This window comes from Lichenostomus cassidix, chromosome 7, assembly GCF_008360975.1.
Source record: "Lichenostomus cassidix isolate B80296 chromosome 7, HeHo_3.0, whole genome shotgun sequence".
NCBI lineage: Eukaryota > Metazoa > Chordata > Aves > Passeriformes > Meliphagidae > Lichenostomus > Lichenostomus cassidix.
In genome coordinates, this window is record NC_139488.1 from 3,500,193 (window position 1) to 3,527,270 (window position 27,078).

Consider the following 27,078-nt stretch of genomic DNA (forward strand, 5'->3'; position numbering starts at 1 on the left):
TTCTTTTTTCCAGCAAGGTCTTCTCTTACCTGAATTTGGCGAGATGTGTAAACTGCTCATGTCTTTGGAGAGGCCGTTGGTTTTGGGGCTGGAGATGGGGGCACAGGCTGACGTGGCTCGGGGTGGCCTCTTGCCAGGGACCTTCACAGTGGTTCTCAGCAAGTCGATCTCTTTCCCGTGAACGTTCTGCATGTAATCCTGGCAAGAGAAGAAAAAAACCCCAAAATGCAACATCAAACACAGAGTTCTGTGAGCAACAGAATTAATAAACCTGGTTTCACAAGACTTTGGCCCTACATTCCCTGCCAGCACCCACCATACAGTATTCCCATTCCTTCCACATTCTTGATAATCTCTTCCACACTTCTCACAGCAATTAATCCCCAAAATCTGGAGCTTTCTCAAAGATCATCCAAGCACCAGCTGGATAAGAGGCAATTCCCAATGAAGCCATGTGTGAGAATTCACCAGCTAAAGGTCCCAAACAGAAGGAGAAGACAAGGCTGAGTGTCCCTCCTGAGCACGTTTACTTGTGTCTCCTCTCTACCAGTGTTTTATGCATTTATCTCTTTCTCCCTCAAATTTGGCTGGAATGGGTCAGCAGGCACAAAAGTTACGAAAGGGTAAGGTTTCAGCAACTCCAACTTTGATTCCTTAGAACATAACCCTTCCTCTAGCTACACAAAATATCATCAAAGGGAAAAAAACAATGCAAATTGCATCTGATTTGAGCAAACATGCTAAAAGCTGGGAGCCAGAAGTGGAAAGTCTTTTGCTAACTCTTGCTTGGGAAGGCCACAAAGGGCAAATAAACATCAGAGCAAATGGACATGGGTGTTTTTATGAGAGGGCAAATCGATCCTGGGATACACCAGCAGAGGTATTTCCAGAAGAGATGGTAAATGGTTAACAAGCTCACAAGACACCGAAGTTCTCATCTCCTGCTACACAGGGCTGTTGTTACTCACATCCCAGAAAAAATAACTGAAACTGGAACAACTGTGAGGACACTAAAAACAACAAAGGAGATACTATCTTTCAGAGGACATGCAAGAGGGGTAGCACAGGAGAATAAAATCAGGGGTGAAAAGGGGTAAGAGCATTGCACAAAAAAATATCTGAACTGCCCAGAGAAGCTGTGGCTGCCCCTGGATCCCTGGAAGTGTCCAAGGCCAGGCTGGCCAGGGCTTGGGGCAGGCTGGGATAGTGGAAGGTGTCCCTGCCCATGGCAGGGGGTGGAATGAGATGTGCTTTAACATCCCTTTGAACCCAACCCACTCCAGGACTCGGTGGATTAGGGACCCTAAGAGAAAAACAGCAATTTGAAGTGGCTGGGAGAAGATCTGGGCTTCTTGAGTTAAGCAGGAGCCCAAAGGAATGGTACTCCTGAGCATCTTCTATGTGGAGGCCAGAAGTCTGAATTCCTTTTCAGACAAAACTCCATCACCTCACCGAGACCTGGGTGATGCTGTGGGCATCCCCATGAGCAAAAATGTAACTCCCTGTTGTCCAGGTGATGAGGGTGAGATTTGGGCACATGATGGGTTTTACATGGAAGACTACCAGCACTAACTAGGCTGGTTCCCAACCTGCAGCAGCAGGACCTGGACACCACCAGAACATCCACTTCACAAGAAAATTCCTCAATTTACTCAAAATCTGTATCAGTGCTGCCACAACATAGGGAGCAAGCAGCTCCCTCATCGAAGCTGTTGCACCTTTGGCAGTTTTCACAATAAGAATTTTATATTCTGCTCAAAACCCATGAAAAATCTGGACTTATTTCTTCATAGTTAACAGAAATCTGTGATAAAGCTCCCCAACTAAGCCATCACAGCAGCTTATTTTTCCCAAGCTGTCTGAGAATTATAAACAGCAAAAGGTGGGGTCTGAACAATTCATGGGGAGAGGATGCAGAGCTCTGCTGCCAAGAGAAACAAAGGCAATCCACTCAGGAAAATTCCTTTACAAGGTGCTGGAGACAAACAAATGCATTTCATCCATAAATTATCAGCTTGGCGGAACTTTCTTGTTCGGGTGTCAGTTCTTCACAAATTAAAATACAATAAGCAGAAGATAATTGAGCATTTATTGCTTATGGGCTCTAAAGTGAGGTTTAATCAGAGAGTGACTAAGCCTCGGCACATGCTCTTTTCTAATAGTTTTATTTAACATACAACCAACTTAAACTGGAGAAGGGGGTGTTGGTTCCAAATTCTTCAGGTGAAGGGTGGATATGATTTCATAACTTGAGATGTGGCAGGGTGATTAAAGCTCTTTTAACTGGGTGTAAACCAGGCTTAGGTAAGCCACAAAACCACTTGAGGAAGCGAGTGAGTGTTGGCAAACAGAAAATCAACGCGTTGCAGCCGCTGCCAGACCAAAGTGCCCGAATGACAACAGATGCCGGGTAGGTATTAATGTCAGCTTAAATATTTATGGGGATATATTAAATGTAAATAATAAAGGCCCTTTCATCGTGTGCAGGATGCACAGCCATAATCTGTGTGTCTCCCCGAGGAGGGGAGGGCAAGGACCATGTTCCCAGCCCTGTCAGATCCCCGCTCGGGGAATGAAAGTTCAAACTACAAAATGACGCCAGGGCTTCAGAAGCGCAATGGAGGGTTTGATCAGATTAGAACAGATGAGGGTCTCGCTGTCATCTGGAATATGCTGTGTTAAAGAGAAGACAGCAAGCTGGATTTTGATATGCAAATGGTACAGGGATAACTCCCCGAGATGTTAGTTGTAGAAAATGCTGATCCGAGAAAAAAGGGGAAAAAAACCCTTTAACAAGGCATGAGGGTAATTCAAAGCCAAGTACTTTTAAACAGCACTTAACAAGTCCCTAGAGCCCACTCAACAGTGGGCCACCCCAGACGTGCCATCTTCTGCCCCTCAACAGCTTGAAAAAGTAGTAATTGCGAATCCATTTGCATTTTTCTTCTCAACTTGTCCGCGTTCATCATTCAGCAAGGCAGGGGGAAAAAAAAATTTAAAAAAATTAAAGCCAGCAGCTAAGCAGAGGGACCCCTCCCCAGACATGTGGCTCAGAGGAGACACCAGCGCCCCGATCCCCCACACCCTGCACTCGCACCTCCGCCATCGCTTGTTTTTTACATTTCGCTCCTAATTATGTTGCATCTATTGCCATACACTTAATTAGCTGCATTAATGTGATTTCTTTTCACATAGTCAAGCAATTAAGAGCTATGATTGAGTTTCATTCAATTAGCCTCAACAAACATGCTAATTGATGTCCCAGATGCAAATGAGGTGCAGTGAGAGAAACCTGCTAGCAATTGAGAGTTGTGGCGGGGGGACCCGGGGCTCGCAGCTCGCCGACAGCAGCACAGCTTCACACAGCTCCCCCTCCTCCCAGGGCAGGGGGACACCAGCCATTAGTGCCTCCGTCGTCCCAAAGAGATCCCGACAGGAACCACGGGCGGGCGCCGAATGCAATTGATGCCATCTCCAGTTGTGGTGGCTGGCAGGAGCTGGAATGTTCTCCCCATCCCAGGAAGTGATGGCTATCTGAGGCCTCTAACCCGGCTCCGCTGCTGAGACACCACGCAGGTAATAGCCTGCAGTCAGCACTAACTGGCAGCTCCATCTTAGTCAGAGTGGGGCGATGCTGCCTCTGCATCCATCAATCCATAATCCCCCAAAACGCGCTCCCCGCGTCGATTCTCATCCCTTTTCATCCCCGGGTTACAGCTCTGATACGGCGCCGCCGAGGTGTTAATTTGACTACTCAAGGCCATTGACCATTATCTACAGGACTAAATAAACTGTTAAAATATCAGGGGAAAATCAAAAAAGCTGCATTGACTGAAGATGACACCAAATATTACTTGACAGCCCCACAAAATGAATTGCCTTGAGTAAGAAAGGAACGATGTGCCATGACACAGAATAATGTAAAGTAAAATTACTTCAGTTCTGCTCTTAATACAGCAGCTCTCTGTTTACAACGGCAGAAATTAATTTAACCAATTAACTGAGCAGAAGCCTTTCAGACATGCAAATTGAGCAAATGGGTATGCTCATGTTTTCTAAACAGGCCTACCAAAAAGAGACACTGCTGGTTTGGGGGGCCTCTATTGATTCTGAATGCAAGCAGTTGTTGAATTTGTAATGATTTCTGATGGTCCTCAAAGCTGGAGAAGACACTCCACCAATGGCCACAGAGTGAACCCAGGCTACGTGGTGGCTCTAGTTTGATGCCAGTGTCCAGCCTGGCCCTGGACACTTCCAGGGATCCAGGGGCAGCCACAGCTTCTCCGAGCAACCTGTGCCAGGCCCTCAGCACCCTCACAGGGAAGGATTTCTTCCCATGATCCAATCTGAGTCCACCCTCCTTCAGCTTAAAGCCATTCCCCCTTGTCCTACGCATGGCTGTGCTTTAGAGCCATTAAGTAAATTACATGGCTCAGATTAGTTATCAAAAACATGGATACAAAAAACATCATAGAGTGCGAGGATTTTCAAATAATACAAGAGATGATGGATGGAGACAAAGCCCTTCAGTGAGGCAGTAGTGTCCACCACTGCCACCCTCTTCCAATGCACCACATATGAAATGAGAGACTCTCCAAGAGCAGTGACTTTCCATGGCTATAATGATATGAATTTCACTTTTCTCTTCCTTTTCAGTTATTCAGATCTCTCAAAAGCCTGCTTTTCTGTTACTAGGAACAGGTCCAGGCTAAGAATCCTTCCCAGATCTGTGCCTGGTTTCCAATGAGCTTCTGATGAGCTTCTTCCCCACCCCTGGAAGTGTCCAAGCCCAGGTTGGATGGGGCAACCAGGAGCAACCTGGTCTAGTGGAAGGTGTCCCTGCTCATGGCAGGTGGTGGAACGAGATGAGCTTCAAGGTCTCTTCCAACCCAAACCATTCTGTGATTTTTTAAGAACGCCTTCATTTTGTGGCAGTTTTCCCACCACTGTTCAATCGGACATAACACTCCTAAGGCTCCACTTACTGAGGTTGAAATAGTGTTTCCTGATCTGAGGCGTAATAAAAATTATTATGGAAAAGAAAGTTTATGGTTGCACCTCTGGATGACATTTTAAAGACCATGTGCAGCGTATTTTTTGAAAGACAATTCCAATTTTGTGAGCTGACCTATTGGACCCACAAAACCTATTGTTCACCCTCAGCAACAACCAAATCCTCTTCCCCCCAAACCAGAGCAGCCCGGGAAATTGGATGGAGCCCTGACTTTTGTGCCTCTCTGTGGCAGTCAGACATTTTTATTGCAAAACGCCGTCTGGAAAAGATGCAAAACAAAATTGCTAAACTGCAAAAAGAAGAAAAGGAAGGGGGTGGCGGGGGGGAGAGAAGAAAAAAAACAAAAGGCCCCCTTCCCTTTGCTTATTGAGTTCAAAGGCATAACATGCAGCACCCTGCAGCAAATGGGAAGCTACACTAATTTTAAAGCCATAAAACGCTATAAAGTGCCCTGCGGGGCAGGACTACACTGGAGCTAGTTGCACCTAAATAAGCCATGGTTCATTTACTTCGCAGCTTAGCCTAATGTAATCATCAGCAGATTCCTAGCCTAGAGTTGTAACAGGCACGGAGCCGCTGCCGCCGCGGCGACACTCCCAGCCATGGAGGGGCCGCCGCCACATCGCTGTTGATTAGAAAATTTTTCAGTTTTGACAAGCCCTTAATGAACATAAATCGCTCCTTGATTGGTTTCTGTGTGGGGCCACGGGCACACCTAAGAAGAAACAGCAAAATAAAAAAGTCTCCCCAACTCCTCGCCCTCCCTGCTTTTCCCAGGAAGGGCCTGAGCCACGGATGGACCATTAGAATATGAGCCACAGTGGAATTTATTCATCAAACGGTCCTGGGAAATTAGCTGTCCCCCCCTAGCATATAAACACAGCCATAACTTCATTCAGCTTCACAATACATGGTTAATCTTAAGGAAAGCCGTGAAATGTTATTTTCTGAGGAGAACAGAGCGATGGAAACGCATTCTGGAAAACACTGATCACCCTAAAGCACTCTGTCCTGACAAAAAGAAGGTCATCATGAATCTGTTTGCTTCACATTGAGAATCAAGAACATTAAATTTCAGTAATAAAAAGCACTGGCTCTTATCTATACTGCGGTGTTAATCAGCTCCATCAGTGTTGCAGGGACAGGGGAGGAAATCAGGGCAAGACTTGGAACACAAGTGTAACAAAATATTTGTCTTTTTGTGAACAGATCACTCATTTTCATAAAATTTTAAAGAAAATTCTTCCCCTTGCACTTCACTTCTCACTCAGCCTTTGTAGCAAGAACTGCTGTAAAAGACAAACCAGAGTTTTACCATCCTGAGTAATTTATGAAGCATTTATACCCACAGCAGTTAGCTCGGCTGGACAGGAAGCTCTAATTTTATAAACCCCCCTGATTAATTAATAGCTTGGCTTTTGCCTTTTACACTGCAACTCATTCTGATCCTAGGAATCTTCCTTGACTTTCTGAAGAGAGAGCAGACAGATTCAACACTGAAATGTGTGTTTGCTCCAGTCTGTGCAGCTCTGCCAAAGCACAATTGTGTTTGTCACACTACTGAGTGTTGACTTCCTCCAGGGCACATAGGCCTGGACAGATCCTTGTGAGTCCCTTCCCACTCAGGATATTCTGTGGTTCTATGATCTTCAGTTTTACGTTTTTCTCTCAAATTTATCTTCCCTCCATTACATCTTTCAGATAATAAAGAAGTTTTCCAGGAAGCTCAAAAGTGACTGAGTGATCTGTACAGCTACCACACTTTCTAAAAAACAGAAATTACAATATTCATGTAACTGTTCCCATCTTCATTTTTTTCCATCCTAACCAATGTTTTAGGTATGTTAGTGGATGCAGTAGTAACTACAATAAACACACAAGCTTCAGATTTATCTTCATCAATACTGAAACTGCAGGATTTGTTTTGATCACTGCTCTCTCAGGAGGTAGAGCTACACCACATGTGAAAAGTCACACGGAATTCCAGACTGGTTTGGGTTGGAAGGGACATTAAAGCCCATCCTGTTCCACCTCCTGCCATGGACACGGACCTTCCACTAGGCCAGGTTGCTCCAAGCCCTGTCCAACCTGGCCCTGAGCACTTCCAGGGTCCTTTTGTCAGTCCAAGTATGTATTTACCAAAGGCTGATTTGAGGATTAGTTGTTGATAGGAAATGCCAGTTAGAAGGCCCTTCAGAGCCAGCCAATAGCCAGCTTTACATTGTTTCAGAGCAAAAGCAGGGGGGGAATGGACATACACAATGGTATTTTAGAAATATATAAGCATGAATATTTCTATTAAAGCAACACAAACAACACACTTTGGAGCTATTGAACTGCCTGAGGTGACACGACCCAGGAAATAAGGCTGAGCTGCAACAATGGCTGTGGGGCATATTCCTAATGGAAAAGGGAGCCTGGTTCCGTCGGCTTGAGCAGCACCAGGCTCTTGGTGCTGACTGGCCACACAGGATGGCCACCACACTGCTCTCTAGGGTGAGGGGAGATGGGATACTGGATTTGCAAGCAGGCTTGCTGTTTCCAAATGATTCAGGAAAATCCCAAGAGCTGATAACAATCATAAATTTCAGCTGCAGCTCTGAGAAAAACACTGATCCCTGCGACCTGAGAAAAGTGCACAGAGCTTCACCACTTCCAGATACCAACACAGAGGATGTTCTCAATAGCCTCCCACTTATCACCACATCTGCATTTCCTGGAGTGAATGGACAAGCAGAGAAAGCTCAAACGACATCTCAAGTTTTAATGAATTTTACAGGGTCTGGGGTTTGTAGGGTCTTCTGAGAGGATGTGTCTGTGTAATATATTGCTGAAGCTCTTGTGCCAAGTTTGGCCTAGTGTTGGATCCAACTCCTTACCAGGCTGAAATGTTGCCTTTGAAAAATAAAATCATCCAATTTATTTGAGGATAGAGCAACACTGCTGATGCTCACGTGGGCTGCTCACCCAGCCAGCACTGTATTTAAGGGAGAATTTGGAACTGTAGCTACTGTTGGATGAATCCATCAGACTAGGTGAATCCACTCCCCTCTCAAGGAGATACAGCCAGCTTTCTCCCCTCAGTCACAGTTACAAACCCCAGGTTATTAAACCACAGCAGTGAGGATGAAGGTTAAAGGCTGCAGCAAGCAAACACCAACCTTGCTGAGTAGATACATGGGATTTTTTGCACCAGCTGTGTTCTAGATACACATCACACCCTCCTTCTCACATATTTCAGAAGCTGTTCTTCCCCAGCACTGTGCTTTTATTTAAAATCCAATCTAAACCAGACTAAACATAAAGGGGGAAACTGCCCTTACAAAAAAAACCCCAAAAAAACAAAAAAACAAGCTGTTTTCAGCCTTCCCCCCCACTTTCTTCTTTTCATAAACAAGGGGCAGTGATGGTGAAGATACAAGCGCAGAAAATGGACATCCACAGCTAAAGCTTTGTCATCTGCTGCCCTGTGGCATGCTGGCAAGCCTCTGGCAGACAGCCAGCGGTGAGACACGATCAGCTATTCATCGGGAGAAGGCTCAGATAAAGCAGTGCTGCCCAGCAGGTATCCCAGGGAATGCATTCCGGGAGCCCTGGCGCATGGCATCCCTCCATTAAACAGCCAAGAAGATGCCTTGACAAATTCCCCCAGGGCCCTCTGGGGAGGCTGACATGGAATTCGCCAGCCAGAATTTTAGTGATCCACTCCACGGCTCTGCTCCAGAAGCCCAAGATGAATAGGGAGCTCTGGTGAACTTTGAAGCCTGCGGGTCAAAGTTCTCTCTCATTATCCCCAACCATTTGCTGTCGGCGGAGCTCCTCAGCATCCCAAGGGATGGGAAGGTTTGAGGCTCTTGAAAAAACCTGACATGACCAAGTCAGGAAACAGTAGGGTGCTTATGTACATATATTTTTCTTCCCCCGTTTTCCTCTCCCCCCACTTTCTTGAAAAGAAAGGAGAGGGATTTCTCTATTGTGTCAAACATCAACCTGGTGGCATCAGGAGTCACTCATTTAGCTGGCACAATGCCGCGCTCATTTCAACACGCTGCCCTGCCAAACAGGCCTGACCCTCCCAGGGACACCTCCTCTGCAAGAAAGGGCCTAATTTGATTTTTCCCTCCCCACCCCAAAACCTTTCATTCTTTAGGCAACGCTTTCAAGGAGGATATCAGGACTGATTTCTGCAATACTTATTTTCTATGTTTAAAACCACTGCTTCGTGCCTGAGCCACCACCAAGTACATCTGGCAGAGACAACAGATCCACTTGTGGCCAAACCTCGAGCAATATTTAATACAGTGCTCACTATCAGCCACTAAACACTGTAATTGTTCCTTCCAACACAAGGTGTTATGTTCTCACTCAAGCCACAGGCTAGACAGACCAAATGATCTCCTAAATTTACTTTTTCTGCCACCACTAGAGGCCAGCCCACCTTTTGCTGCAATTAAAAATTCACTCCAGAATTAAAATGGCAACATTTTGATTAACTAAAATGATGTGCACATTTGAAACAGCCCAAATGTAACTGGTCAGATTAGAGCCAGGCTTTACATAAGGTTAGGAAACTGATTTTAGAGAGCTAACTAAAGCTCTTTACTTCACTGCTGTTTAATGGGAAAGTTGCTAGGCATAAGGCCCTGATTTTTCAAACAATGTAAGAAATTATCCCCAACAGCAACGCAAGCACAGCATTAAAAATTCATCACTTTGGCTTTGTTGGGGAAAAAAAAAAGGAACAGAAAATTACTAACAAACAAAAAACAGCAAAACCAAACCAGAAACACAGTATCAGAGAACTGTTTGGGGGAAGAACCACTCACCTGGCAATCCCCAAGAGGGAATCCTGACATTCCTGCCAACAAAGTTTAGTACAAAGTGTACGGGGAGTGTGACTGACTCAAAATTTCTGTGGCTCCCTTACAAACCCCTCTGATCCACGCAAGGAGCAAACAGCAACCCCCAGCCCAGCACCTTCTTCTTGGGGTGGGGGGGCACAGTGGGGGATAGAGGGAAACAATTACAAGCTGGTAATTACTTCTTCTTTAAATGGATTCTCTCTAATCTCCGATGGATTTACCTCTAATCTCAAAGTAATTACGTGTAACCTCAGTGGATTCTTACTCTGGGGGAGACGCCGCAGCTCCGGGGGAGCCTGCAGAGAAGAAGTTTCTCTATTGTCTGCCAGAGCAATGAAAAACCAACACGTGCACAGCCCTGCCAGGAACAATAGAGCCTTTCCACCATGCCAGGAAGGGGCCAGGGCAGACAACAGCCTCCTCCTTGCTTGATGACCAACACAATCGAAGGCAGACTCAGGTGGCAGCTCCATGGGGACACACAGGAACCGTGATTCCCTTCTGGGGGCAATACCAATACACAAATTTGGGTATTTCAGGGCTATTTCACAGCAGAATTAGTCAAATTTAGAGGCACTAAAAGTGACCAAATTGGGCAGAAAGAGTGAACTACATGACACAAAGGAGCAGTGAAAACCCTGCTCCAGAACACGGGCCGAGGGACAAGGTTTCTGACGGGAAGCAGCAATGCCTTGAAGCTACTTGTCATCTAATTTACTACATAATTTTTAAGAGACGTGGACATCACATCAGTAACTAGAGCAAAGCATCGTTATGGCAGGACTTGAGATTATAAAATCTTGTGTCAAGCCAGAGAAAAGGTGGTCATATTCCACAGACAGGGAACAGCAAGTCAGGGCAAGCACAGCATCAGTGTGGCCAGATATGAATGTGGCACCTGGGGACATGACTTAGTGCTGGGCTTACCAGTGCTGGCCTTGATGATCTTGGAGGGCTTTTCCAACCTTAGTGATTCTAGGGTTCCATGCTTGCTCCTCAGGCAGCACCCATCCAAAGCAGAAGGTTCCTGCCTGTTCCAGGTGCAAGTCTACAAACCTCCCAGTTTATAGAAAATGCATCATACCCTTGAATTCCACACCTCAAGAAAAAGGTGCCCAGGAGATCAAAATGCCACTAATAGGCCCTAAAAACAGCATAACTGGCCCTAAAAACATTACAAGTATCAACCCTTTGCTTTTCATACATGGGACAATGATAAAATACAAGATCATATATTGTATAAAACCACAAACATATATCTCACATACATTTTATAACCTTGCTGAGGGTCACACCATGGTTTTTGGGGTGGGCTAGTCCTGAGTGGGATCTCCATGCTCCTTCCATCCCAGAATTCATACTTAGGGATTGTGTCACACACTCTGAGGGACAGACAGCATCGTCAGGACAATGACAGATGCCTCCACATGGAAAAGCTGTATGGAACATATTTTAATAGCTATGCCATTTCCAAAACCTGTTCAGTGTGATTCCTGAATAAACCACAAGCAGTGCACGCTGACAAAGACCTCTCCTCACTCCTTACTACCTCCAGGAAGCTCTTTCTTGTAAAACACTTGTTTTCTAATCCTGGGATAAACAACAAGTCCATAAAGGAATTAGCAGAAAGTAAAGGCTTAAACAATTTCAGCAATCTCTTGGGATGCAAGGAAGCCCCACTCCCAGGGGATTGTAAGGAACTGGAGTGCACTCAGACTTGCAGCAGGGAGTTTTTTATTTCACATTATAATTCTTGGAGAGGGAGGGGAATGAAGAGAGAGAAGTTCCTCCACTACAGTGGTGTCACCAAACCCATGTCAGACACTGCTTTACAGGGCTGCTGCTGTTAAGCATTCCGAGAGCAGGGAGTACTTACATGCAGGCTGGGATGGTAGGTCAGCACGCCATTGTCACACAGTGTCACGTATTTCTTCTTCCACTCCTTATTCAGGGACTTGCCACTCCGCTTTAGCAGCATCCCCTGATGGGGGGAGAGAGAGACAAAACGTTAAACACCCTCCAGACAAACACACAACTGCTTAAGACACAGCAAGGGAGAAAATTGCCAGCATTTTCAGATAGGCTTTCTCCTGCAAGTTACTCTCTTTGCTCTGCCTCTCCTGTAGTGCACAATCCCTCCATTGGCTTTGTCCAATGGGTAGAAAAACTCCTTTGCATGGAATTCCATGCCTCAGGAAAGCACATTTTAATGTGACACAGAGTAAGGAGACCCACATGGATTCCCAGCTGATGAAAAGTCCATGCTCTGTATTTCCTTACCCTCTAAAGTAAATTATGAGCCCCATGCTGAGGGAGGATCCTGTTGTGTGGCCTCCCTTCGGCATATTCCTGAGGATTCCTTGCCCACGGAAGAGCACACATTTATGTTCTCATTCCCTCTGCAGAAAGGGGACACCACCATGGAAACTCCTCCTGGCTACTCATTCCAGCAAGACACCAATCCCAGGCAAGAGTAGCAACACAAAATCAGAGCAAATACAAGGTTTTCCCAATAAATCTTGGATAATTTAATGACAGAGGCATGACTAGAGAGTAAAAGAGGCAGCCAAAGTGAATGAAGTTTCCACACACCTTATTCCATCTAAACATCAGGGCTGAATACCAACAATCACAGAATCCCAGAATAGTTTGGGTTGGAAGGAACATTAAAATGCATCCAGTTCCAACCCCCTGCCACATGCAGGGACACTTTCCACTGCACCAGGTTGTTCCAAACCCCATCCAACCTGGCTTTGACCACTTCCAGGGATAGGGCAGCCACAGCTTCTCATCAGCAGCTAGGATTGAAAGTCATCTTTGTGCTCAAACAGACCAACAGACAGAAACTGCTCCTGTACATTGACCTGCTCTCAGCTGAAAAACAGAAACTTCTGTAGAACACTCAAGGTAGTAAATCAAGAATGCACTTCCTTAGGATATTTTAATTTCCAAAACCAAGCCAGAAGGCAATTCCTAATGAATGCAGACAGAGCTCTGGTTGTGTAAAGCCTTACTGGAATGGCCAGGTGGAGGCCCTATGGTCAATACCTACACCACAGGGACGCACTATTGTCACAGATCAAGCTCTGATCAAAGTGGACACGAATATCAGTACCATTAAATCAAAACCAGGAATCTACCCAACATAAACTTCAGTTCCTTAATCCCTATAAAACAAGTTTTCCCTTCTCATTTTACAAGGCAATTAAAATAAAAGGAAAACAGAACACGGAAAGATGCCCTACCAAGCATGGTGCTCCTAACCCCCATGGTGTTGTTCTTGTTAAAAGTGGTTAAAACCTTGAAAACAAGTTCCACTGCTTGTTTTCCCATTAAACCTGCAGCTTTATGAAGTGATCCCTCTGCAAACCCAATCTCAAAGCCAGGAGGGGACATAGGCCAGCTCTACTCAAGTAGAAGTCCTGCTCCTGGCCACACAGCTGGAATAGAACTTCAGAGAAGAACCCTTCCCAAATTCAAGGCAGTCCATGGATGGGACTGTGAAGAAAAGCTCATATTGGACACCTGAATGACAGAGCGATCCAAACTCCCAGCTTTCTGACCGTCTCAGGGTCACATGTCTGTATTTTTTCATGCTGTTCCTTGCTAGAACTCAAAACTTTTTCAAGGAGAACAGGGTTTCTGAAACACCTCCTCACAAAAGCTCTTGCAAGCTCGAGTGGCTCATCCCAATTACCGCCTGCCAGCGCTTGGAGACGTTGTTTTCTTCTATTAAAAAATGAAAGCTTATTTCTGCCTTTGACTCCCCTGTTTGTCTATAGGAGGTGATCTGTCTCTTCACCTTTCCCATCTTTCATACCTCACCTGCAGCACGGCACTGGCGTTGAGGGGGACCCAATTCTAGTTAGTGCTGTGCCTTGGGGATCAAAAATTACTGTTTCCCTGTGCTGGTTTGTTCTTCAGACCTTCTAATGGGGAAGAAGCAGTAAGGATCACAATGGTGATTTTTTTTTCCCCTCTGCCTTTTTATTTTTGAAGTTCTGAAGCCAGTAAAATGTATATATTTCATAACCTTTTAACTGTCCCTTTGCTATACAGAAAACATGTCATTAGTTACATAATTTTCAGTGTGTGCCAATTATAATCTCAATAAAGAGTAAAAACCTACCATGGTCATGACTTTTACTACTTAAAGTTTTGGTACTAAGTATGAATTATGACATTCTAATTTTGGATCTAAATGGAGAAAATTATCCAAAATGAGGTTTCACTATGCTTTTAAAGGAGAACTCTGTGATTTCATGTACAATAAACCAAACCTTCCCAGCTCAGAACTGAATATGGATGATGGACCTATTTGTGCCCAAGTGACAAACCAGACTTCCCAATCCATTTTCTTCAGGCATTCCTTTGGCAAACAGAATCATTTTCACATTATGTGATAATTAAACGTATCTTGAAGTACCTGGAGAGGAAACTGCTCTGAATACAAGGAGCTAACTTAAAGTGCTATAAAGCAAAGCAGCCCATATAAACCATAGTTTTTATCCCCAAGGCCACCACTTTGTGGTAATTTTATAGAATGGTCTCGAGAAATGGTCTTAGAATCGGAGTTTAGATCAGTTATAAATGCACTTTAACATTAGCTACACTTAAAAAAAATAAATGGCCCACATATGACAAGAAATGTTATTTAACAGGAAAAAAAAGCCAAAACCCCCTTGCTTCAGTCACATTATGGCTACATTTGAGTCACATCATATACTGCGCCCAGAAAATGAGATCCAGGGGTTCCTGCTGACCTCTGGTAACTCCAAGGCAATTCAGAGGCAACTTTGGCATGTCCCCAGTCACTGCAAAACAGGTCCCCATGTCCACACAGCACATGGGAAAAATCCCATCAAGTCCCCAAGCTACACAGTAAGAGACTAAGTCAACCTTCTACTCCAAATACCGATTTTTTTTATCCAGAAAAATCCGTATCACAAATTATTAATTGGACAATGCTGTTTTTCCTAATTTGGATGAAATCTTTCATCTCTTACAGCCCTCCATCTGCGGTTGGGTGTAGCTGACCCAAAGCCTCCAGACTCAACACTAAGAATTTAACACCTCCGATTTCCACACAAACCAAGAACTTCACACCTCAAATCACTTTTTTTTTTTTTACCACCCTCCCTCCAAAACTGCAATTCTGTGTTTAACGGAGGAATGGTTTTTCCAAGAAGACTCCTCCAGCTTGTGGTTTTAAGGAGCTGGAGGAAAAAGGCTCCAAGTGGAGTGCACAGACCTCACTCCCCAGGATTGGCTCGAGGATCCACGAAGCGAACGGAGCGGCTGCCCGTAGGTACCGCCAGCTCTTTATTAGTAATGCGTGTGCTACGTCTACTCCCAGGAGGTCATTGCAAGCCAAAAGCAATGTTAAGTGTACAAGCTTTAAATAACTTACAAAGTTAATGTAATGAATGCAAGTGTGATCTGAAATCCATCACTCAGTGGCTTGCTGTAGCCTCAAGCTGTGATAAAACACCACTCATAAATTTATATTAAAACTCTGTTCGATAGCAATTATTTACCAACAAAGATTTATTGATTGCATTTGCTGTTAGGGACTGAGGCCCTAACTGAGTCAATCAGCTTAGGCTGCTGAGCTCCAGGGCACCTGGGGAAGTTACAGACTGCCAGCAGGCTCTGCAATCCCAACATTACCGTGGGAGCAGGAGCAGCTAATGAAAAGCCGCCAGCCTCGGATTGATTGGAGCTAAGGTGGAAAAAAAACAACACACCCAGCACTGGTCAAGGGAGCAGGGCATGTAACAGACCCAGTTCATCTGAATACACTGCAACTGGCTAAATCTGGCTGCTCTGGGTGCCTTCTGTAACAACTCGATGGCAAAACAATGATTGATTTGTTCTATAGAAATATTTCAGGTTTTAAATAGCAAACTATCACCATTTGAAAAAGTGATCTCTTGAAGTTGCTTAATGCTGCTTTGAAGATGCTGGTGGGTGAGAAGCCTTAAAATGGTCTTTGAAGTCAGCAGAGCCAAGACTGGACTTTCTGGAAAAGGAAACGGTACCCCCAAGGCAGGGGTTGGAACTAAGGTGATCTTTAGGGTCCCATCCAACCCAAACCCTTCTGTGATTCCACTTTAGTTTCTATTTTCTTTCAGAACTTTACCCCACTGCCAGGGCTGAGGTATGAATGTCTACCAGCCTTTTGTTTCTTCCCCTCCCCTAACTTTTAGCTGACCCCATATTGTTTCCCTAATGCTGTTCTACCAGAATGAAACAGGCAATCTCACACTTAATCACTAACAGCATTAATTCCTAATTTTCCACTCAGGTCTGTAGTTCCTACAACCATGATTAGCAGCTAGCTCTGCAAGGAACTTTTTACAGCTCCTGTGTATACTGCTCAGAAAAGAAAAAGTCACTCATGAAAAACCTCCTCCTTCAAATAACTCCGAAGGTAGCCACTCAGGATCACAAACTAACTGTTACATACAAATTCTGGTCAACAAAACATCCACTTCTTTTAAATCTATTCAGCTGGAGAACAAGTGCTGGTGAATGCTCCAGGATTCAGTGACCAGCCAACTCTGCACAGTCTGTCCAACAGCACTGGGATCACCTGATAATATACAAGAGATTAATTCTTAATTGATATATTTTGCTTCCAGAAGATTTTGCTGTAACAGGTTTCTAGTGTTAAAGTCTGTTCTTCCAGCACATGGTAGATCCCAGCTCAAACAACTTCCTCTCCAAACACAACCTGCATGCCAAAGAAAACTCATGGTAGTCACTGAATCATAAATTCATAGGGACTAATAGAATCCCAGAATGATTTGGGTTGGAAGATCCTTAAAGCTCATCTCATTCCAGCCTCTGCCACGGGCAGGGACACCTTCCACTATGCCAGGTTGCTCTCTCTTTAAACCCAAAACTGTCTAGGGAATAAACTGTTGAAGTTTACCCTTCCATAAAAATTTAACTTGTTTTCTCAGTTTCCCAAACTTAGACTTCTGAAAGTCTTTTTTTTCCTCAGGAATTTAAGGGAATGCTGCTTGGTCTTTTGGTCAATGAGATATCAAGCTGGTTTAAGTTTTCACACTTGGAAACCCCTAGCGAATTCCCCTCTCCCTTCTGATACCTAAGGGGGGCTTATAAAAAAGAGGGAGAGGGACTTTGGAAAAGCGCCTGGAGCGGCAGGAGAACAGGGAATGGCTTCCCACTGCCAGAGGGCAGGGATAGATGGGATATTGGGAAGGAGTTGTTCCCTGTGAGGGTGGGGAGGCCCTGGCACAGGGTGTCCAGAGAAGCTGTGGCTGCCCCTGGATCCCTGCTAGTGTCCAAGGCCAGGTTGGACAGGGCTTGGAGCAACCTGGGATGGTGGAAGGTGTTCCTGCCATGGCAGGGGGATGGAATGCGATGATGCTTAAGGACCCTTCCAACCCAAATCAGTCTGAGATTCTATGATCTCTTACAGTAGCAGTGCACAATAGTGGACCAACTGAACCACAAACAAAAAAGGCTACAAGAACCTGGAGTGGCTCTGAAGAGTTCTGAAAACAGGAGAGCGCAAGCATTCTCCAAATTCAGTATCTAACAATAACATTGCAAAAAATCCATCAAAACCCCCTGTATATTCTCACTATAGTTGGGCACAGGGAAAACCCCTCCCACCTTCCTTAAAAACTGGCACAGCAGCAGCAGAGTTTTGCTACAAAGATGCTCCCACATTGAAGAAACTATTCAAATTTATGTTATGCACCTTTACGAGAAAAATGAAATCAGAACATTGCACCCAATTCTCTTCTAACATTCCCTAAATACAAGGCAGTGACTCTGTGCAGCAGGTAATTACTCCATGAATGGTTACCTAATGCTGAGGCTGATCAGCCACGATTTCCATTTGAAGACAAAGAACAGAGACGATCTAACACCTGACTTGGAGGAAAAGATAATGGCTTTGCTTAAACTTGAAGGACAATCAACCTGCAACTCGTTATTTTCCAAGCTCTCTGCACACAAGCTATGGAAGAAAATTAGAAAGATGTAGTGAAAAAAATTCCAATGCTGATTAAGCAACTCTTAGAGTTCATCACAGCACCAGCAACAAAGATTGCCACCTCCAACAAAGGAGAGCTACCAAATTCCTGCATGGAACAGCAGCAGCAAGGACAAAGTTAATGGGAAGAACAAAGTTAGTGTTGGCTGTTACTGCATCTTTATTTTTAATACCAGAATGGTTTGGGTTGGAAGGGAGCTTAAAGAACATCTCATTCCACTCCCTGACATGGGCAGGGACACCTTCCACTATCCCAGGTTGCTCCAAGCTCCATCCACCCTGGACCTGATTAAAAACTGCTCCAGTATTTCAGCTTCTGGATTTTGCCAATGCAGGTAATGCAAAAGTTCCTCCAACTCTTCTTGAGTCCTCATCAGTTAACAGCTTTAGGACAAGGGCACTCTTTCCTTAGCCCTACTTTATGTCTATTTCTAAAATGAGACTTTATAAAATCAACAGCACATTGCAAGCTCTACAGTTACAGCTACTACACATCCTTCCTGCAAAGCTCAATATTCAAGTGTGTTACGAAATGCAATCAGGTATTTAAGGGAGTGGCACATCTGTCACTCTAACCCCAGTCTACCACTCTGAACAGGACACAGCACCAAGAAAATAACATTATTTTTCTGCCTTGTAGTAGTTTGCTTTCTGTTGCTTTCTGAGACTTGTTCTGCTTACTCTGGACTGCTAAAAAAACAAGAAAAAAAAAAAAAATCCCAGCCCTTAATAATCTCCAGTAGCTGGTTTATTAACCCCCTGGCACCGGCAGTTGTGGTTTCCCTGACACCAGTGAAATGCACTTCGATGCAAATCATTACCTTGGTCAAAGGAAAAACAACGCTGGGAAGCAGATCCGATGCGAGCAAACGCGACCGCGTGCCGCGCTTAATTTGGGAAAGGCTCCAAGAGCGGGAATGTTCGGGAATGGCTGAAGGGTCAGGCATGAAAAGGAAGCCACAAAACATTGACCTAAGAAACAAAGTGAGCATTGGGTGGGTGATGGAAAATAAGGAATCATCGTGCAGGCATTACCACTTCGAGGCAGACGATCTGTGTTTCCTTGCAGGAGCGCTCCATTCCCTGATCCCTGAAATTCTCTTTATCATATTTTATATAAAGTAGGGATTGGGGGGGGGGGGGGAGAAGCGGAAGGGGAGAAAAGCCATGAAAAGCTTAAAACCCAATTTTAACTTTCTCTCCTGACACTATAGTGTTTCCATAGAAACATCAGGAAGACCACTTAAGAGCAGCTTTTTTTTTGTAGCCATGTTTGGCACCATACCCCTCCCCTGGACAACCTATTATTTCACAAATGGATGCTTTCTGCAGCTTGTTCTGTGCAGGCTCCGATGAAGGGGGGAAAGAAAAAGAACCCTGGATCTTTAACCAGTTCCCTTGTGGTCCCCTCCCTTTTTTGTTGGTAATATTTCTGTCATTCTGCCAGGGTACATGGTACAAAGGGTTACACTTTAATTGAGCTGTCAGCATCTCCAACAATCCTATAAAACTCCGATTATGCACGGCGGGGTTAGTGACACACTTGTTATTGTGGATGCCCTATTTGCTAAACCCAGGCCCCCCCCCCACAGGTCACCTCACCCAGGCGACCTTCCTGTCATTAGCCTCGTCTATTCCTACCTCACCGCTGTGAAAATCACACAAGGAAAGGCTTCAAAGCCCTTGCCAGGACTGAATTCGACCAGGAGCTAATCACCCACAAATCCAGCTCAAATGGCAATAATTGGCTAAACTGCTCACCTCTCCAGAGCTCAGCAGTAATTTGGGATAATAAAGAAAAGAATTATTCAGCTAACTGCCCTGAAATGTATGCTTTGTGACCGACACACTTCACATTTTAATAATGATGGACACAAAATCCAATTTAATACAGCATCGGCTGAATAACAAACCCAAGAATGCTGGCAGGAAAAAAAAAAAGAAAAAAAGTGTGTGTGTTCTTTTTTTTTTCCCTTAAACTGTGTTCCATGTTATTGTACAGAAAGGATTCATACTTCACGTTAGGAAATTTTGGGACCAGAAAAGCCTTCGTCAACCACCTTCAGAAACTCTGCTGTACAATGGGATTTTTAAATTTATTTTTATTTTTTTTAATCGAAAGGAGTATGCTCCATGAAAAATAAATTTTGCTGAGCAGTTATACCTCTGGTCCTCAAACTTTTGTAGGGGTAGGAGAATAAGTACCAGGTGGTTTGTTTTTTTTTAAATTCTGCAGTAGAAGGACACCTTCTTCCTAATTCTAATTATCAGTATTTCCTGATTGCTCCATTTTTCTACTTTTACACCTTGTCACTGACCCCACCAGAGAAGGGTCTGCCAGGATACACTGAACTGGTTGAACACTGCAAAGACCACAGAATCCCAGAATGGTTTGGGTTGGAAGGAACCTTAAACCTCATCTAGTTCCATCCCCTGCCATGGGCAGGGACACTTCCACTAGACCAGGTGGGTGATCAGGATGCTCCATCACCCTTCCATCCACACACCCCATTCTCCTTCCTCAAATCTCTCCTAAGACCAAGAGAAAAAATGGAAAATAGGGAATAGGCATTACTGTTTATATTCCTGAGGTGTCCAGTTCACTCAGAGAATGGGAATGAAAGTGATGGTCCTTCAGAGATGCAGGTAATGTGTGTTGGGCACTAGCCTCTTGTCATTACAGCAGAAAAACAAGTAAGGAACCTGATGAGGAAAAATTCCTTCCCTACTGGATCCTGTTTCCTAGAGTTCATAAAATCATGTTTCACATTCTTGAAAAAAGCTACCAAAAATACAAATTCCATCTTCAACACAAGGGAAATACTTAGAGAAATGTAGAATATGCCAAGACACACAAGACAACTATATGAAGAGACAGCTACAACCACATCCCATTGCTATTCACTCAATATGTGAGTAAGTCAAGAAGCTAAAAAGCTTATAAAAATCATGATTTATCTACTAGGCAGCAGAGACACATCTTTTTAAATAACCCTTTTCAGAACATACACAACTGTCTGCTCTTTCTTCTTAATGAATCAATATTTATCATCTGAAAACAATAATTTTCACTTCAGCTGGGAATATATAAAAATGTGCAGCTAATTCACTCAAAAACCTTCTAGTTGTGACCAAGGACCATAACTTAAGTCATACTGTTGGGTGTTTTGGGAGCAGAATTTTTACAGGGTGTAAAATTTTGCTCAAAACTCCCCCATGCCACCTCAGCTTGTTGGGGAGTCTGTGCAGGGCCAGGAGTTGGACTGAGTGATCCTCATGGGCTCCTTCCAGCTCAGAATATTCTGTGATTTGAAGGTTCTTTTACACCAAGGCATCTTCACATCTACAAAACCTCCCAAACCCCAGGGAAAAGCTATCCAAGGCCATTTCCCAGGATTTAAGGGTAAAACCTAACTACAACTTTCAAGTACAAGTTTATCACCCCATGTTCTCAATTGTTACAGTAAAGAGGCAAAGTTACTGCTGTCAGTGCCAGAACTCACCCATTTTACTACAGTAGATGTTAAAGAAATTGCAGTTAACAAAACATGAGACATTGCCAGTCATCTGAAAGAACTGTTCTGAGAAAGTATAAATCAATGCTTTTGACAAGGTTATTATTAGGATTCCTGAAGTAATAACCTGAGACACCCCAAAATTTGTTTATTATGTCTTAATCCAGGATATCTGAGGAAAAAAGGCTGGTTTTGTCCTGGCTTGCTTTGCTTTACATACAGCACTCCTCCTCTCCCCCACTTCCTGAGCTCAGCATTAATCAGGGCAATTTCAAAATAAAGGATTCTGCATATTGTGTCAGCAAGTTAAAAATTGTAATATTGTTTTAATGTTAAAATCACTCCAGATACAATACTTCCTGTGTAGTATATTTCATGGCTCATTTGCTTCAACAGATATTAAGCTTCAGTCAACAATTAACTACTGACACCTTTTTTTATTTATTTTTTTTAAACTAAGAAGATTTAGCAGAAGAGCTGAAAGCACAGCTTGGATTTATTAGATAGATGTTAATTTGATGTCACCAGTTTATTTCATTTCTATCAAGTATCTATTCTTGTGAATGATGGGGTCACTCAACCCACATTTCAGCTGAATTGAAATCCAAATTTGAGCCACACAGCACATCTTTTAGCCCAAAATATTGCTGCAGAAGTGCACCAGTTTAAAAGACCATTTTGAACTGCTAATTGTTTATCACTTACCATACAAGATCATTCCCAAACACAGCTGTTACAGTGAATGTTTAAGTGGAATTTCCTATTCAGCACTTCTGGTTTTCTGCAAGGAACCCACTGGCACTGCCTTCAGCCTGGCTTTACTTGAAGTTTCACAGTGCTACCCCCTGGACACAAGCCCAACTACCCAATCTCTGAATCAAACTGCATTTCTGAGGTCACAACAGCAAAATTAAGGTGTCAACACAAGACTCTGTCCTATCTCTCCCTGCCCCACCATACACATGGGATGTAAACCCAACCTCCATCAGAGAGACGGAGAATCCCAGAATGTTTTGGATTGGAAGGGACCTTAAACACCATCTAATTCCAACCCATCCAGGACATGTAAACTCAAGCCGTATTTTACATTTCATGAGGCATCTCCATCTATCAGAAGCCTTGAGGATCAGCAAGCAGATGACACATTTTTGGACCACTGGCACACGATGTCAGCAAAGGCTCCTGATACGACATCAGCCAGGGTGGTCTGGCCCCCCAAGCCCAGAGCAGTGTCATTAACAAGATGTTTTAACGAAGGTAGCAGTGACTAAATCCTTTTGGAAATACCTACCCCTAGGAATAGCTGGGATATAATGCAGTGGCAAAGTGTGATGCACCACACAAAGAGTGAAAGATCACATTACACTTTGAGCATTCCTGAGAGATGTTTCAGGAAGAAATTTTTCCCTGATTTCCCCATGTTTTTCCCTGTAAAGACCTAAAGTTGGGGTCAAACTCTTCATGTGTGATCTGTAAAGGAAGATATGGATGGCTCTGAGTAATTTAATGAAATTTCCAGGGATCCAGGGGCAGCCACAGCTTCTCTGGGCACCCTGTGCCAGGGCCTCCCCAGCATCACAGGGAACAATTTCTTTTTAATATTCCATCTAACCTTGCCCTCCTTCAGCTTAAGGAGTCAATCCATGAATTGTTAAAGCAGAAAATCAAAAGATGTTTCCACTAACAAAGCTATTTCTTCCTTCCCAAAATCATGTAAAGATACACACTTTATCTTCCTTTTAAGAGTGGTCTTTCACACATGTTGATCCCTCAGTTTTAACCTCATTAATATTTTAGAGGGAGAGACAAGAAGAGAAGCTGCTCTGCTCCAGAGGCTACGATTGTTTTCCGAGAGTATCCCAGAACCAACTGGCTTGCAGGCAACACAGAAGAACACCATGTTCAGAAAAGGTAATTTATAAAGCTCATTTATGGATTTCTCTGTGCCGTTACCTGGCTGTAGACGAGGCATGCTGTAAAAGGTTGGAGACAATCTCCCTCAAAAAAATCCTCAATATAATCCATTATTTATTAAGTGATCAACCAGGGACAAGATGAAAGACTGATTTTTAACCACCTTTCCCAACTTTCTACAGATAAAAAACACGTTTGTAAAGATTAAGAAAAAAATTACATATATATATATATTTTATATATATAAATAAAAATGCAAGGTACTCAGAGTGTGGCTAATGGGATTTGACGCTGGCTTTAATTTTAATGAAGAAAGTTGCCAGTAGCAACAAAACTGTCAGCAGCAGCCAAGCACCATTAATAAAGACCCAGACAACATTAGTGGCACGGCAACAGTACAAAAGGTTCCCCCCGGTTCATGCTGTGCTAAATTGGCTGCCCAATTTTTCTTAAGTGTCCATACTATTTAGAAGACAATTTATTAATTTTTGTCATCCATTGTCACTTGACAGGCCATCATTTTGCATTCCGAATTTGAGATGAAAACTAATTGAAAAGACTGGCAGTATTTATGAGGGGTATTATTTGTCAATTATGGCTGCTGATGATCCCAGGTCCTACCAACTTTAACACCCTGCGCTCGGGTGTCGTCAGTCGGACCTTTTTTTTTGTCATTTCCATGTTAGTTCTAGGAAAGTGACAAAAGGCAATGATAAAATCAATTTAGCAAACTCGTTAAGGAAGAGGGGCCCATCAATCCGTGCTCTGAAATCACTGGAGTGGGGAAAAAAAGCACTGACGTGGCCCAGGGAGTCACAGCTTTTCCAGGATACCTCCCAGAGAAAAAGCCCACTCTCTTTGTTTCCTACAAGCAGGACGAATTTTCAAGTATGTCATAATTGAAATTAACCCTGCAAATTTACCCAGGCTACGTGAAAAAGAAGGTCTTACTCTCTTATCACTGCCCTTAAACTGCTTCTCTGCAAGTCTGAATGCCTCAAAAGCCCTCAAATTCCTAACGGCGGAGAGCCTTTAGTCACCGAATCACAAAATATTCTGAGCTGGAAGGGACCCACAAGGATCATTGAGTCCAGCTCTTTCATTCTAACCTTATTTGCATTGATAACTCTTGCTCAGCCTTTTAGAAGCATTCTCCTACCTTCCATCCTCACAGACACTTCAAATGATGATACAAACCCCCCAGAAAAATCCCAGCTTTAAAGACAGCAAAGAAAATGAGGTTACTCAAGCCTGGTGGAGACCATGGTGAAGCAGCTGTGCCCTGCAGCCCATGGGGGTCCATGGTGGGGCTGAGATCCACCTGAACCCCACAGAAGACCCCACAGCAGAGCAGGGAGATGCCCAAAGGAAGCTCAGGCCCCATGGCAAGCCCATGCTGGAGCAGGGTCCTGGCAGGATGTGTGGCCCTGCGGAGAGAGGAGCCAACAGTGGAACAGCTCCTGTAGGATTGACCCCATGGGAAAGGAAAAGGGACCACACTGGAGCAGTTCCTGCAGCAGTGAACCCATGGGAAAGGGATCCACACTGGAGCAGTTCCTGCAGCACTGACCCCATGGAAAAGGGATCCACACTGGAGCAGAGAAGAGAACAAGGAGTCTTCCCAACAAGGAGGAAGCAGCAGCAGAGGCATGTGATGAACTGACCAAAGCCCTATTTCCCCATCTCCCTCCTCCCTACAGCGAGGAGAGAGAAAATCATGAGTGAAGTAGAGCCTGGGAAGAAGGGAGGGGTAGGGTGATCAGAGGGTTTTCTAGATTTGATTTTATTCTTCATTACCCTACTGTCGTTTGGTTGGTAAAAGATTAAATTAATTTTTCCCCAAGTTGAGTCTGTTTTTCTCACATGGTGAAGGAACTATCCCTACCCTTAGGGCTCATCTACGAGCCTAATTCCTAATTTTTGAAAGGCTACAAAACATTATTCAGCTCTTTCCTCTTTAATTCTCTATTTAGCATCAATAAATCTTAGTATTGATTTAAATATGGATATTCTTTAACTTGTCCTATAACATACTCCACCTGCTTCTGAAGATCTGAACACTTGAAGATCACAGCTAAAACCTCATTTCAACATTCCTTTAGGTACAAAGCACATCATTTCCTTTACCATGTGCAACTAAAAAGCCTGAAACTGAGTTCATCTGCTATACACAGTTTTCTCTAATAACTACAGCAAAATGGGTAATAAGAAAAAAACCTCTTCATTTTCAAAAGAAAAGCTTGAAACTACAATTACACAATGTTAATAGGTATTTTATTAAGTCTATATATAAATGATAGGGGGTTTTTATATATTTATTTGCAATATTCTGTTGACTAAAACAAAATATCCAGTGACAACAAGAAGAATTTTCTTCTATCATGAAACCAAACATGTAAACACTAGACCAACCCAGCTGAATCCATCCTATTAATCTGGACATGCTTGCCAGCAGACACTGCCAGCTTTGCTTTTAAAAAATTGCTCAGGGATAGAATTGCCCAATATCTTACATTTCAGAATCAAATTCAGAGCAAAAGCCTTTTCCCTCCACTGTTTCCCAGAATTAAAAAAAATGTGCATTTAGTTACCCTTCTGCATGAAATAACACCATCCAAGGTTGACGTTCATTTGCAATATAAATCCTCAACCTGGAAAACATTTTGGCGCAGTTCTTACATCAGGGATGATAATTATGTTCTTTCCTTCCACTGTATTCATGCTTGGTTTCTCTCACTTATAAAACACACAACTGAGTGTCTCTCTGGGGGATGAGAAGGCTCTTTGCTCCCAGTGGCAAGATGCAAAGCCAGCCACTCTGAGGAGCTGTGTGTCCCCTTGGAGCCATCTCCAAAGCTGCAGATTTCACAGCCCCTTTAGATATTTGCTCCAATATTTGAACCTGGTGGGAAATCAAATGTGTTTCTAACTGGAATTTCTCCTGTCTCAAACGTGTCACAGACTCACTTCCTTCACCCTTCCTATCAATTAGCAGTGAGGTACACAAGAATTTGTTTTCCTGTGCTTGGAAAGCACAGGTGAGGTGCACATCCTGCACCTTGGTAAGACACAGGTGAGGTGCACATCCTGCACAACTTAGAGGCTTCACAAACCACAAGCACAGCACAGCAGCTGCTGGGCTCTACGACCCACTAGGACAACCAAGCTCTAATTCCAAAAGGGGACAGGCTTGTTCTGCCATCAGCAGTGTCTTTTATGCAGTCACACTGTGCCATCTTAAATAGAATTTAACTCACATGTTACTAATTTAACTTTCAGGAAGATCCTAGAAAGGTGTAGGTGGTACCTGGGGGAGCCTGAACCCCAAAAGAATTGGAGTCAAACTAAAAACGTATCTTGCTGCTGAAATGCCAAAGAAAAAGGAAAACTTCACCAGTCTGTTCAAGAGACCACAGAATAATGCTTTACGTATTTTCAAAAAGAATCAAGCCTTTCTTGCACTGAGACACTTAAGTTACATTTCCTAGTGCTGATGCTCAGATTAAGGAGAATCTGTGCTCATCCGAAGCCTAGAGTCAATACTGTAAGACACAGGAGTCTTCATCTCCAATTCAAAACCTCCACATGAAGGGAAAACACACAGACTTGCTCCTGAACCTTGTTCTCCTCCAGCAGGTAAACCTGTCTACAAACCAAGCTCAATGCCACGAGCCTACTGTAAACACAGCAAGAAAGCTCCTCTCCCCCGATGCATCCGTAAAAGGATGTGGCTTTGATGGA

General features: G+C 43.8%; 1 protein-coding gene across 9 annotated transcripts in view; it reads right to left on the bottom strand.

Moving 5' to 3' along the window:
- AGAP1 (ArfGAP with GTPase domain, ankyrin repeat and PH domain 1) overlaps positions 1 to 27,078 on the bottom strand; it is a 305,386-nt gene that overhangs the window by 109,558 nt on the left and 168,750 nt on the right. For all 9 annotated transcript variants that reach the window (XM_085065825.1, XM_085065826.1, XM_085065822.1 and 6 more), the window contains 2 exons: positions 11,753 to 11,857; positions 30 to 198 (listed from right to left, as the gene is read on the bottom strand). In XM_085065825.1, coding sequence (XP_084921951.1) covers positions 30 to 198; positions 11,753 to 11,857 — 274 coding nt within the window. The remainder of the gene's footprint in view (positions 1 to 29; positions 199 to 11,752; positions 11,858 to 27,078) is intronic.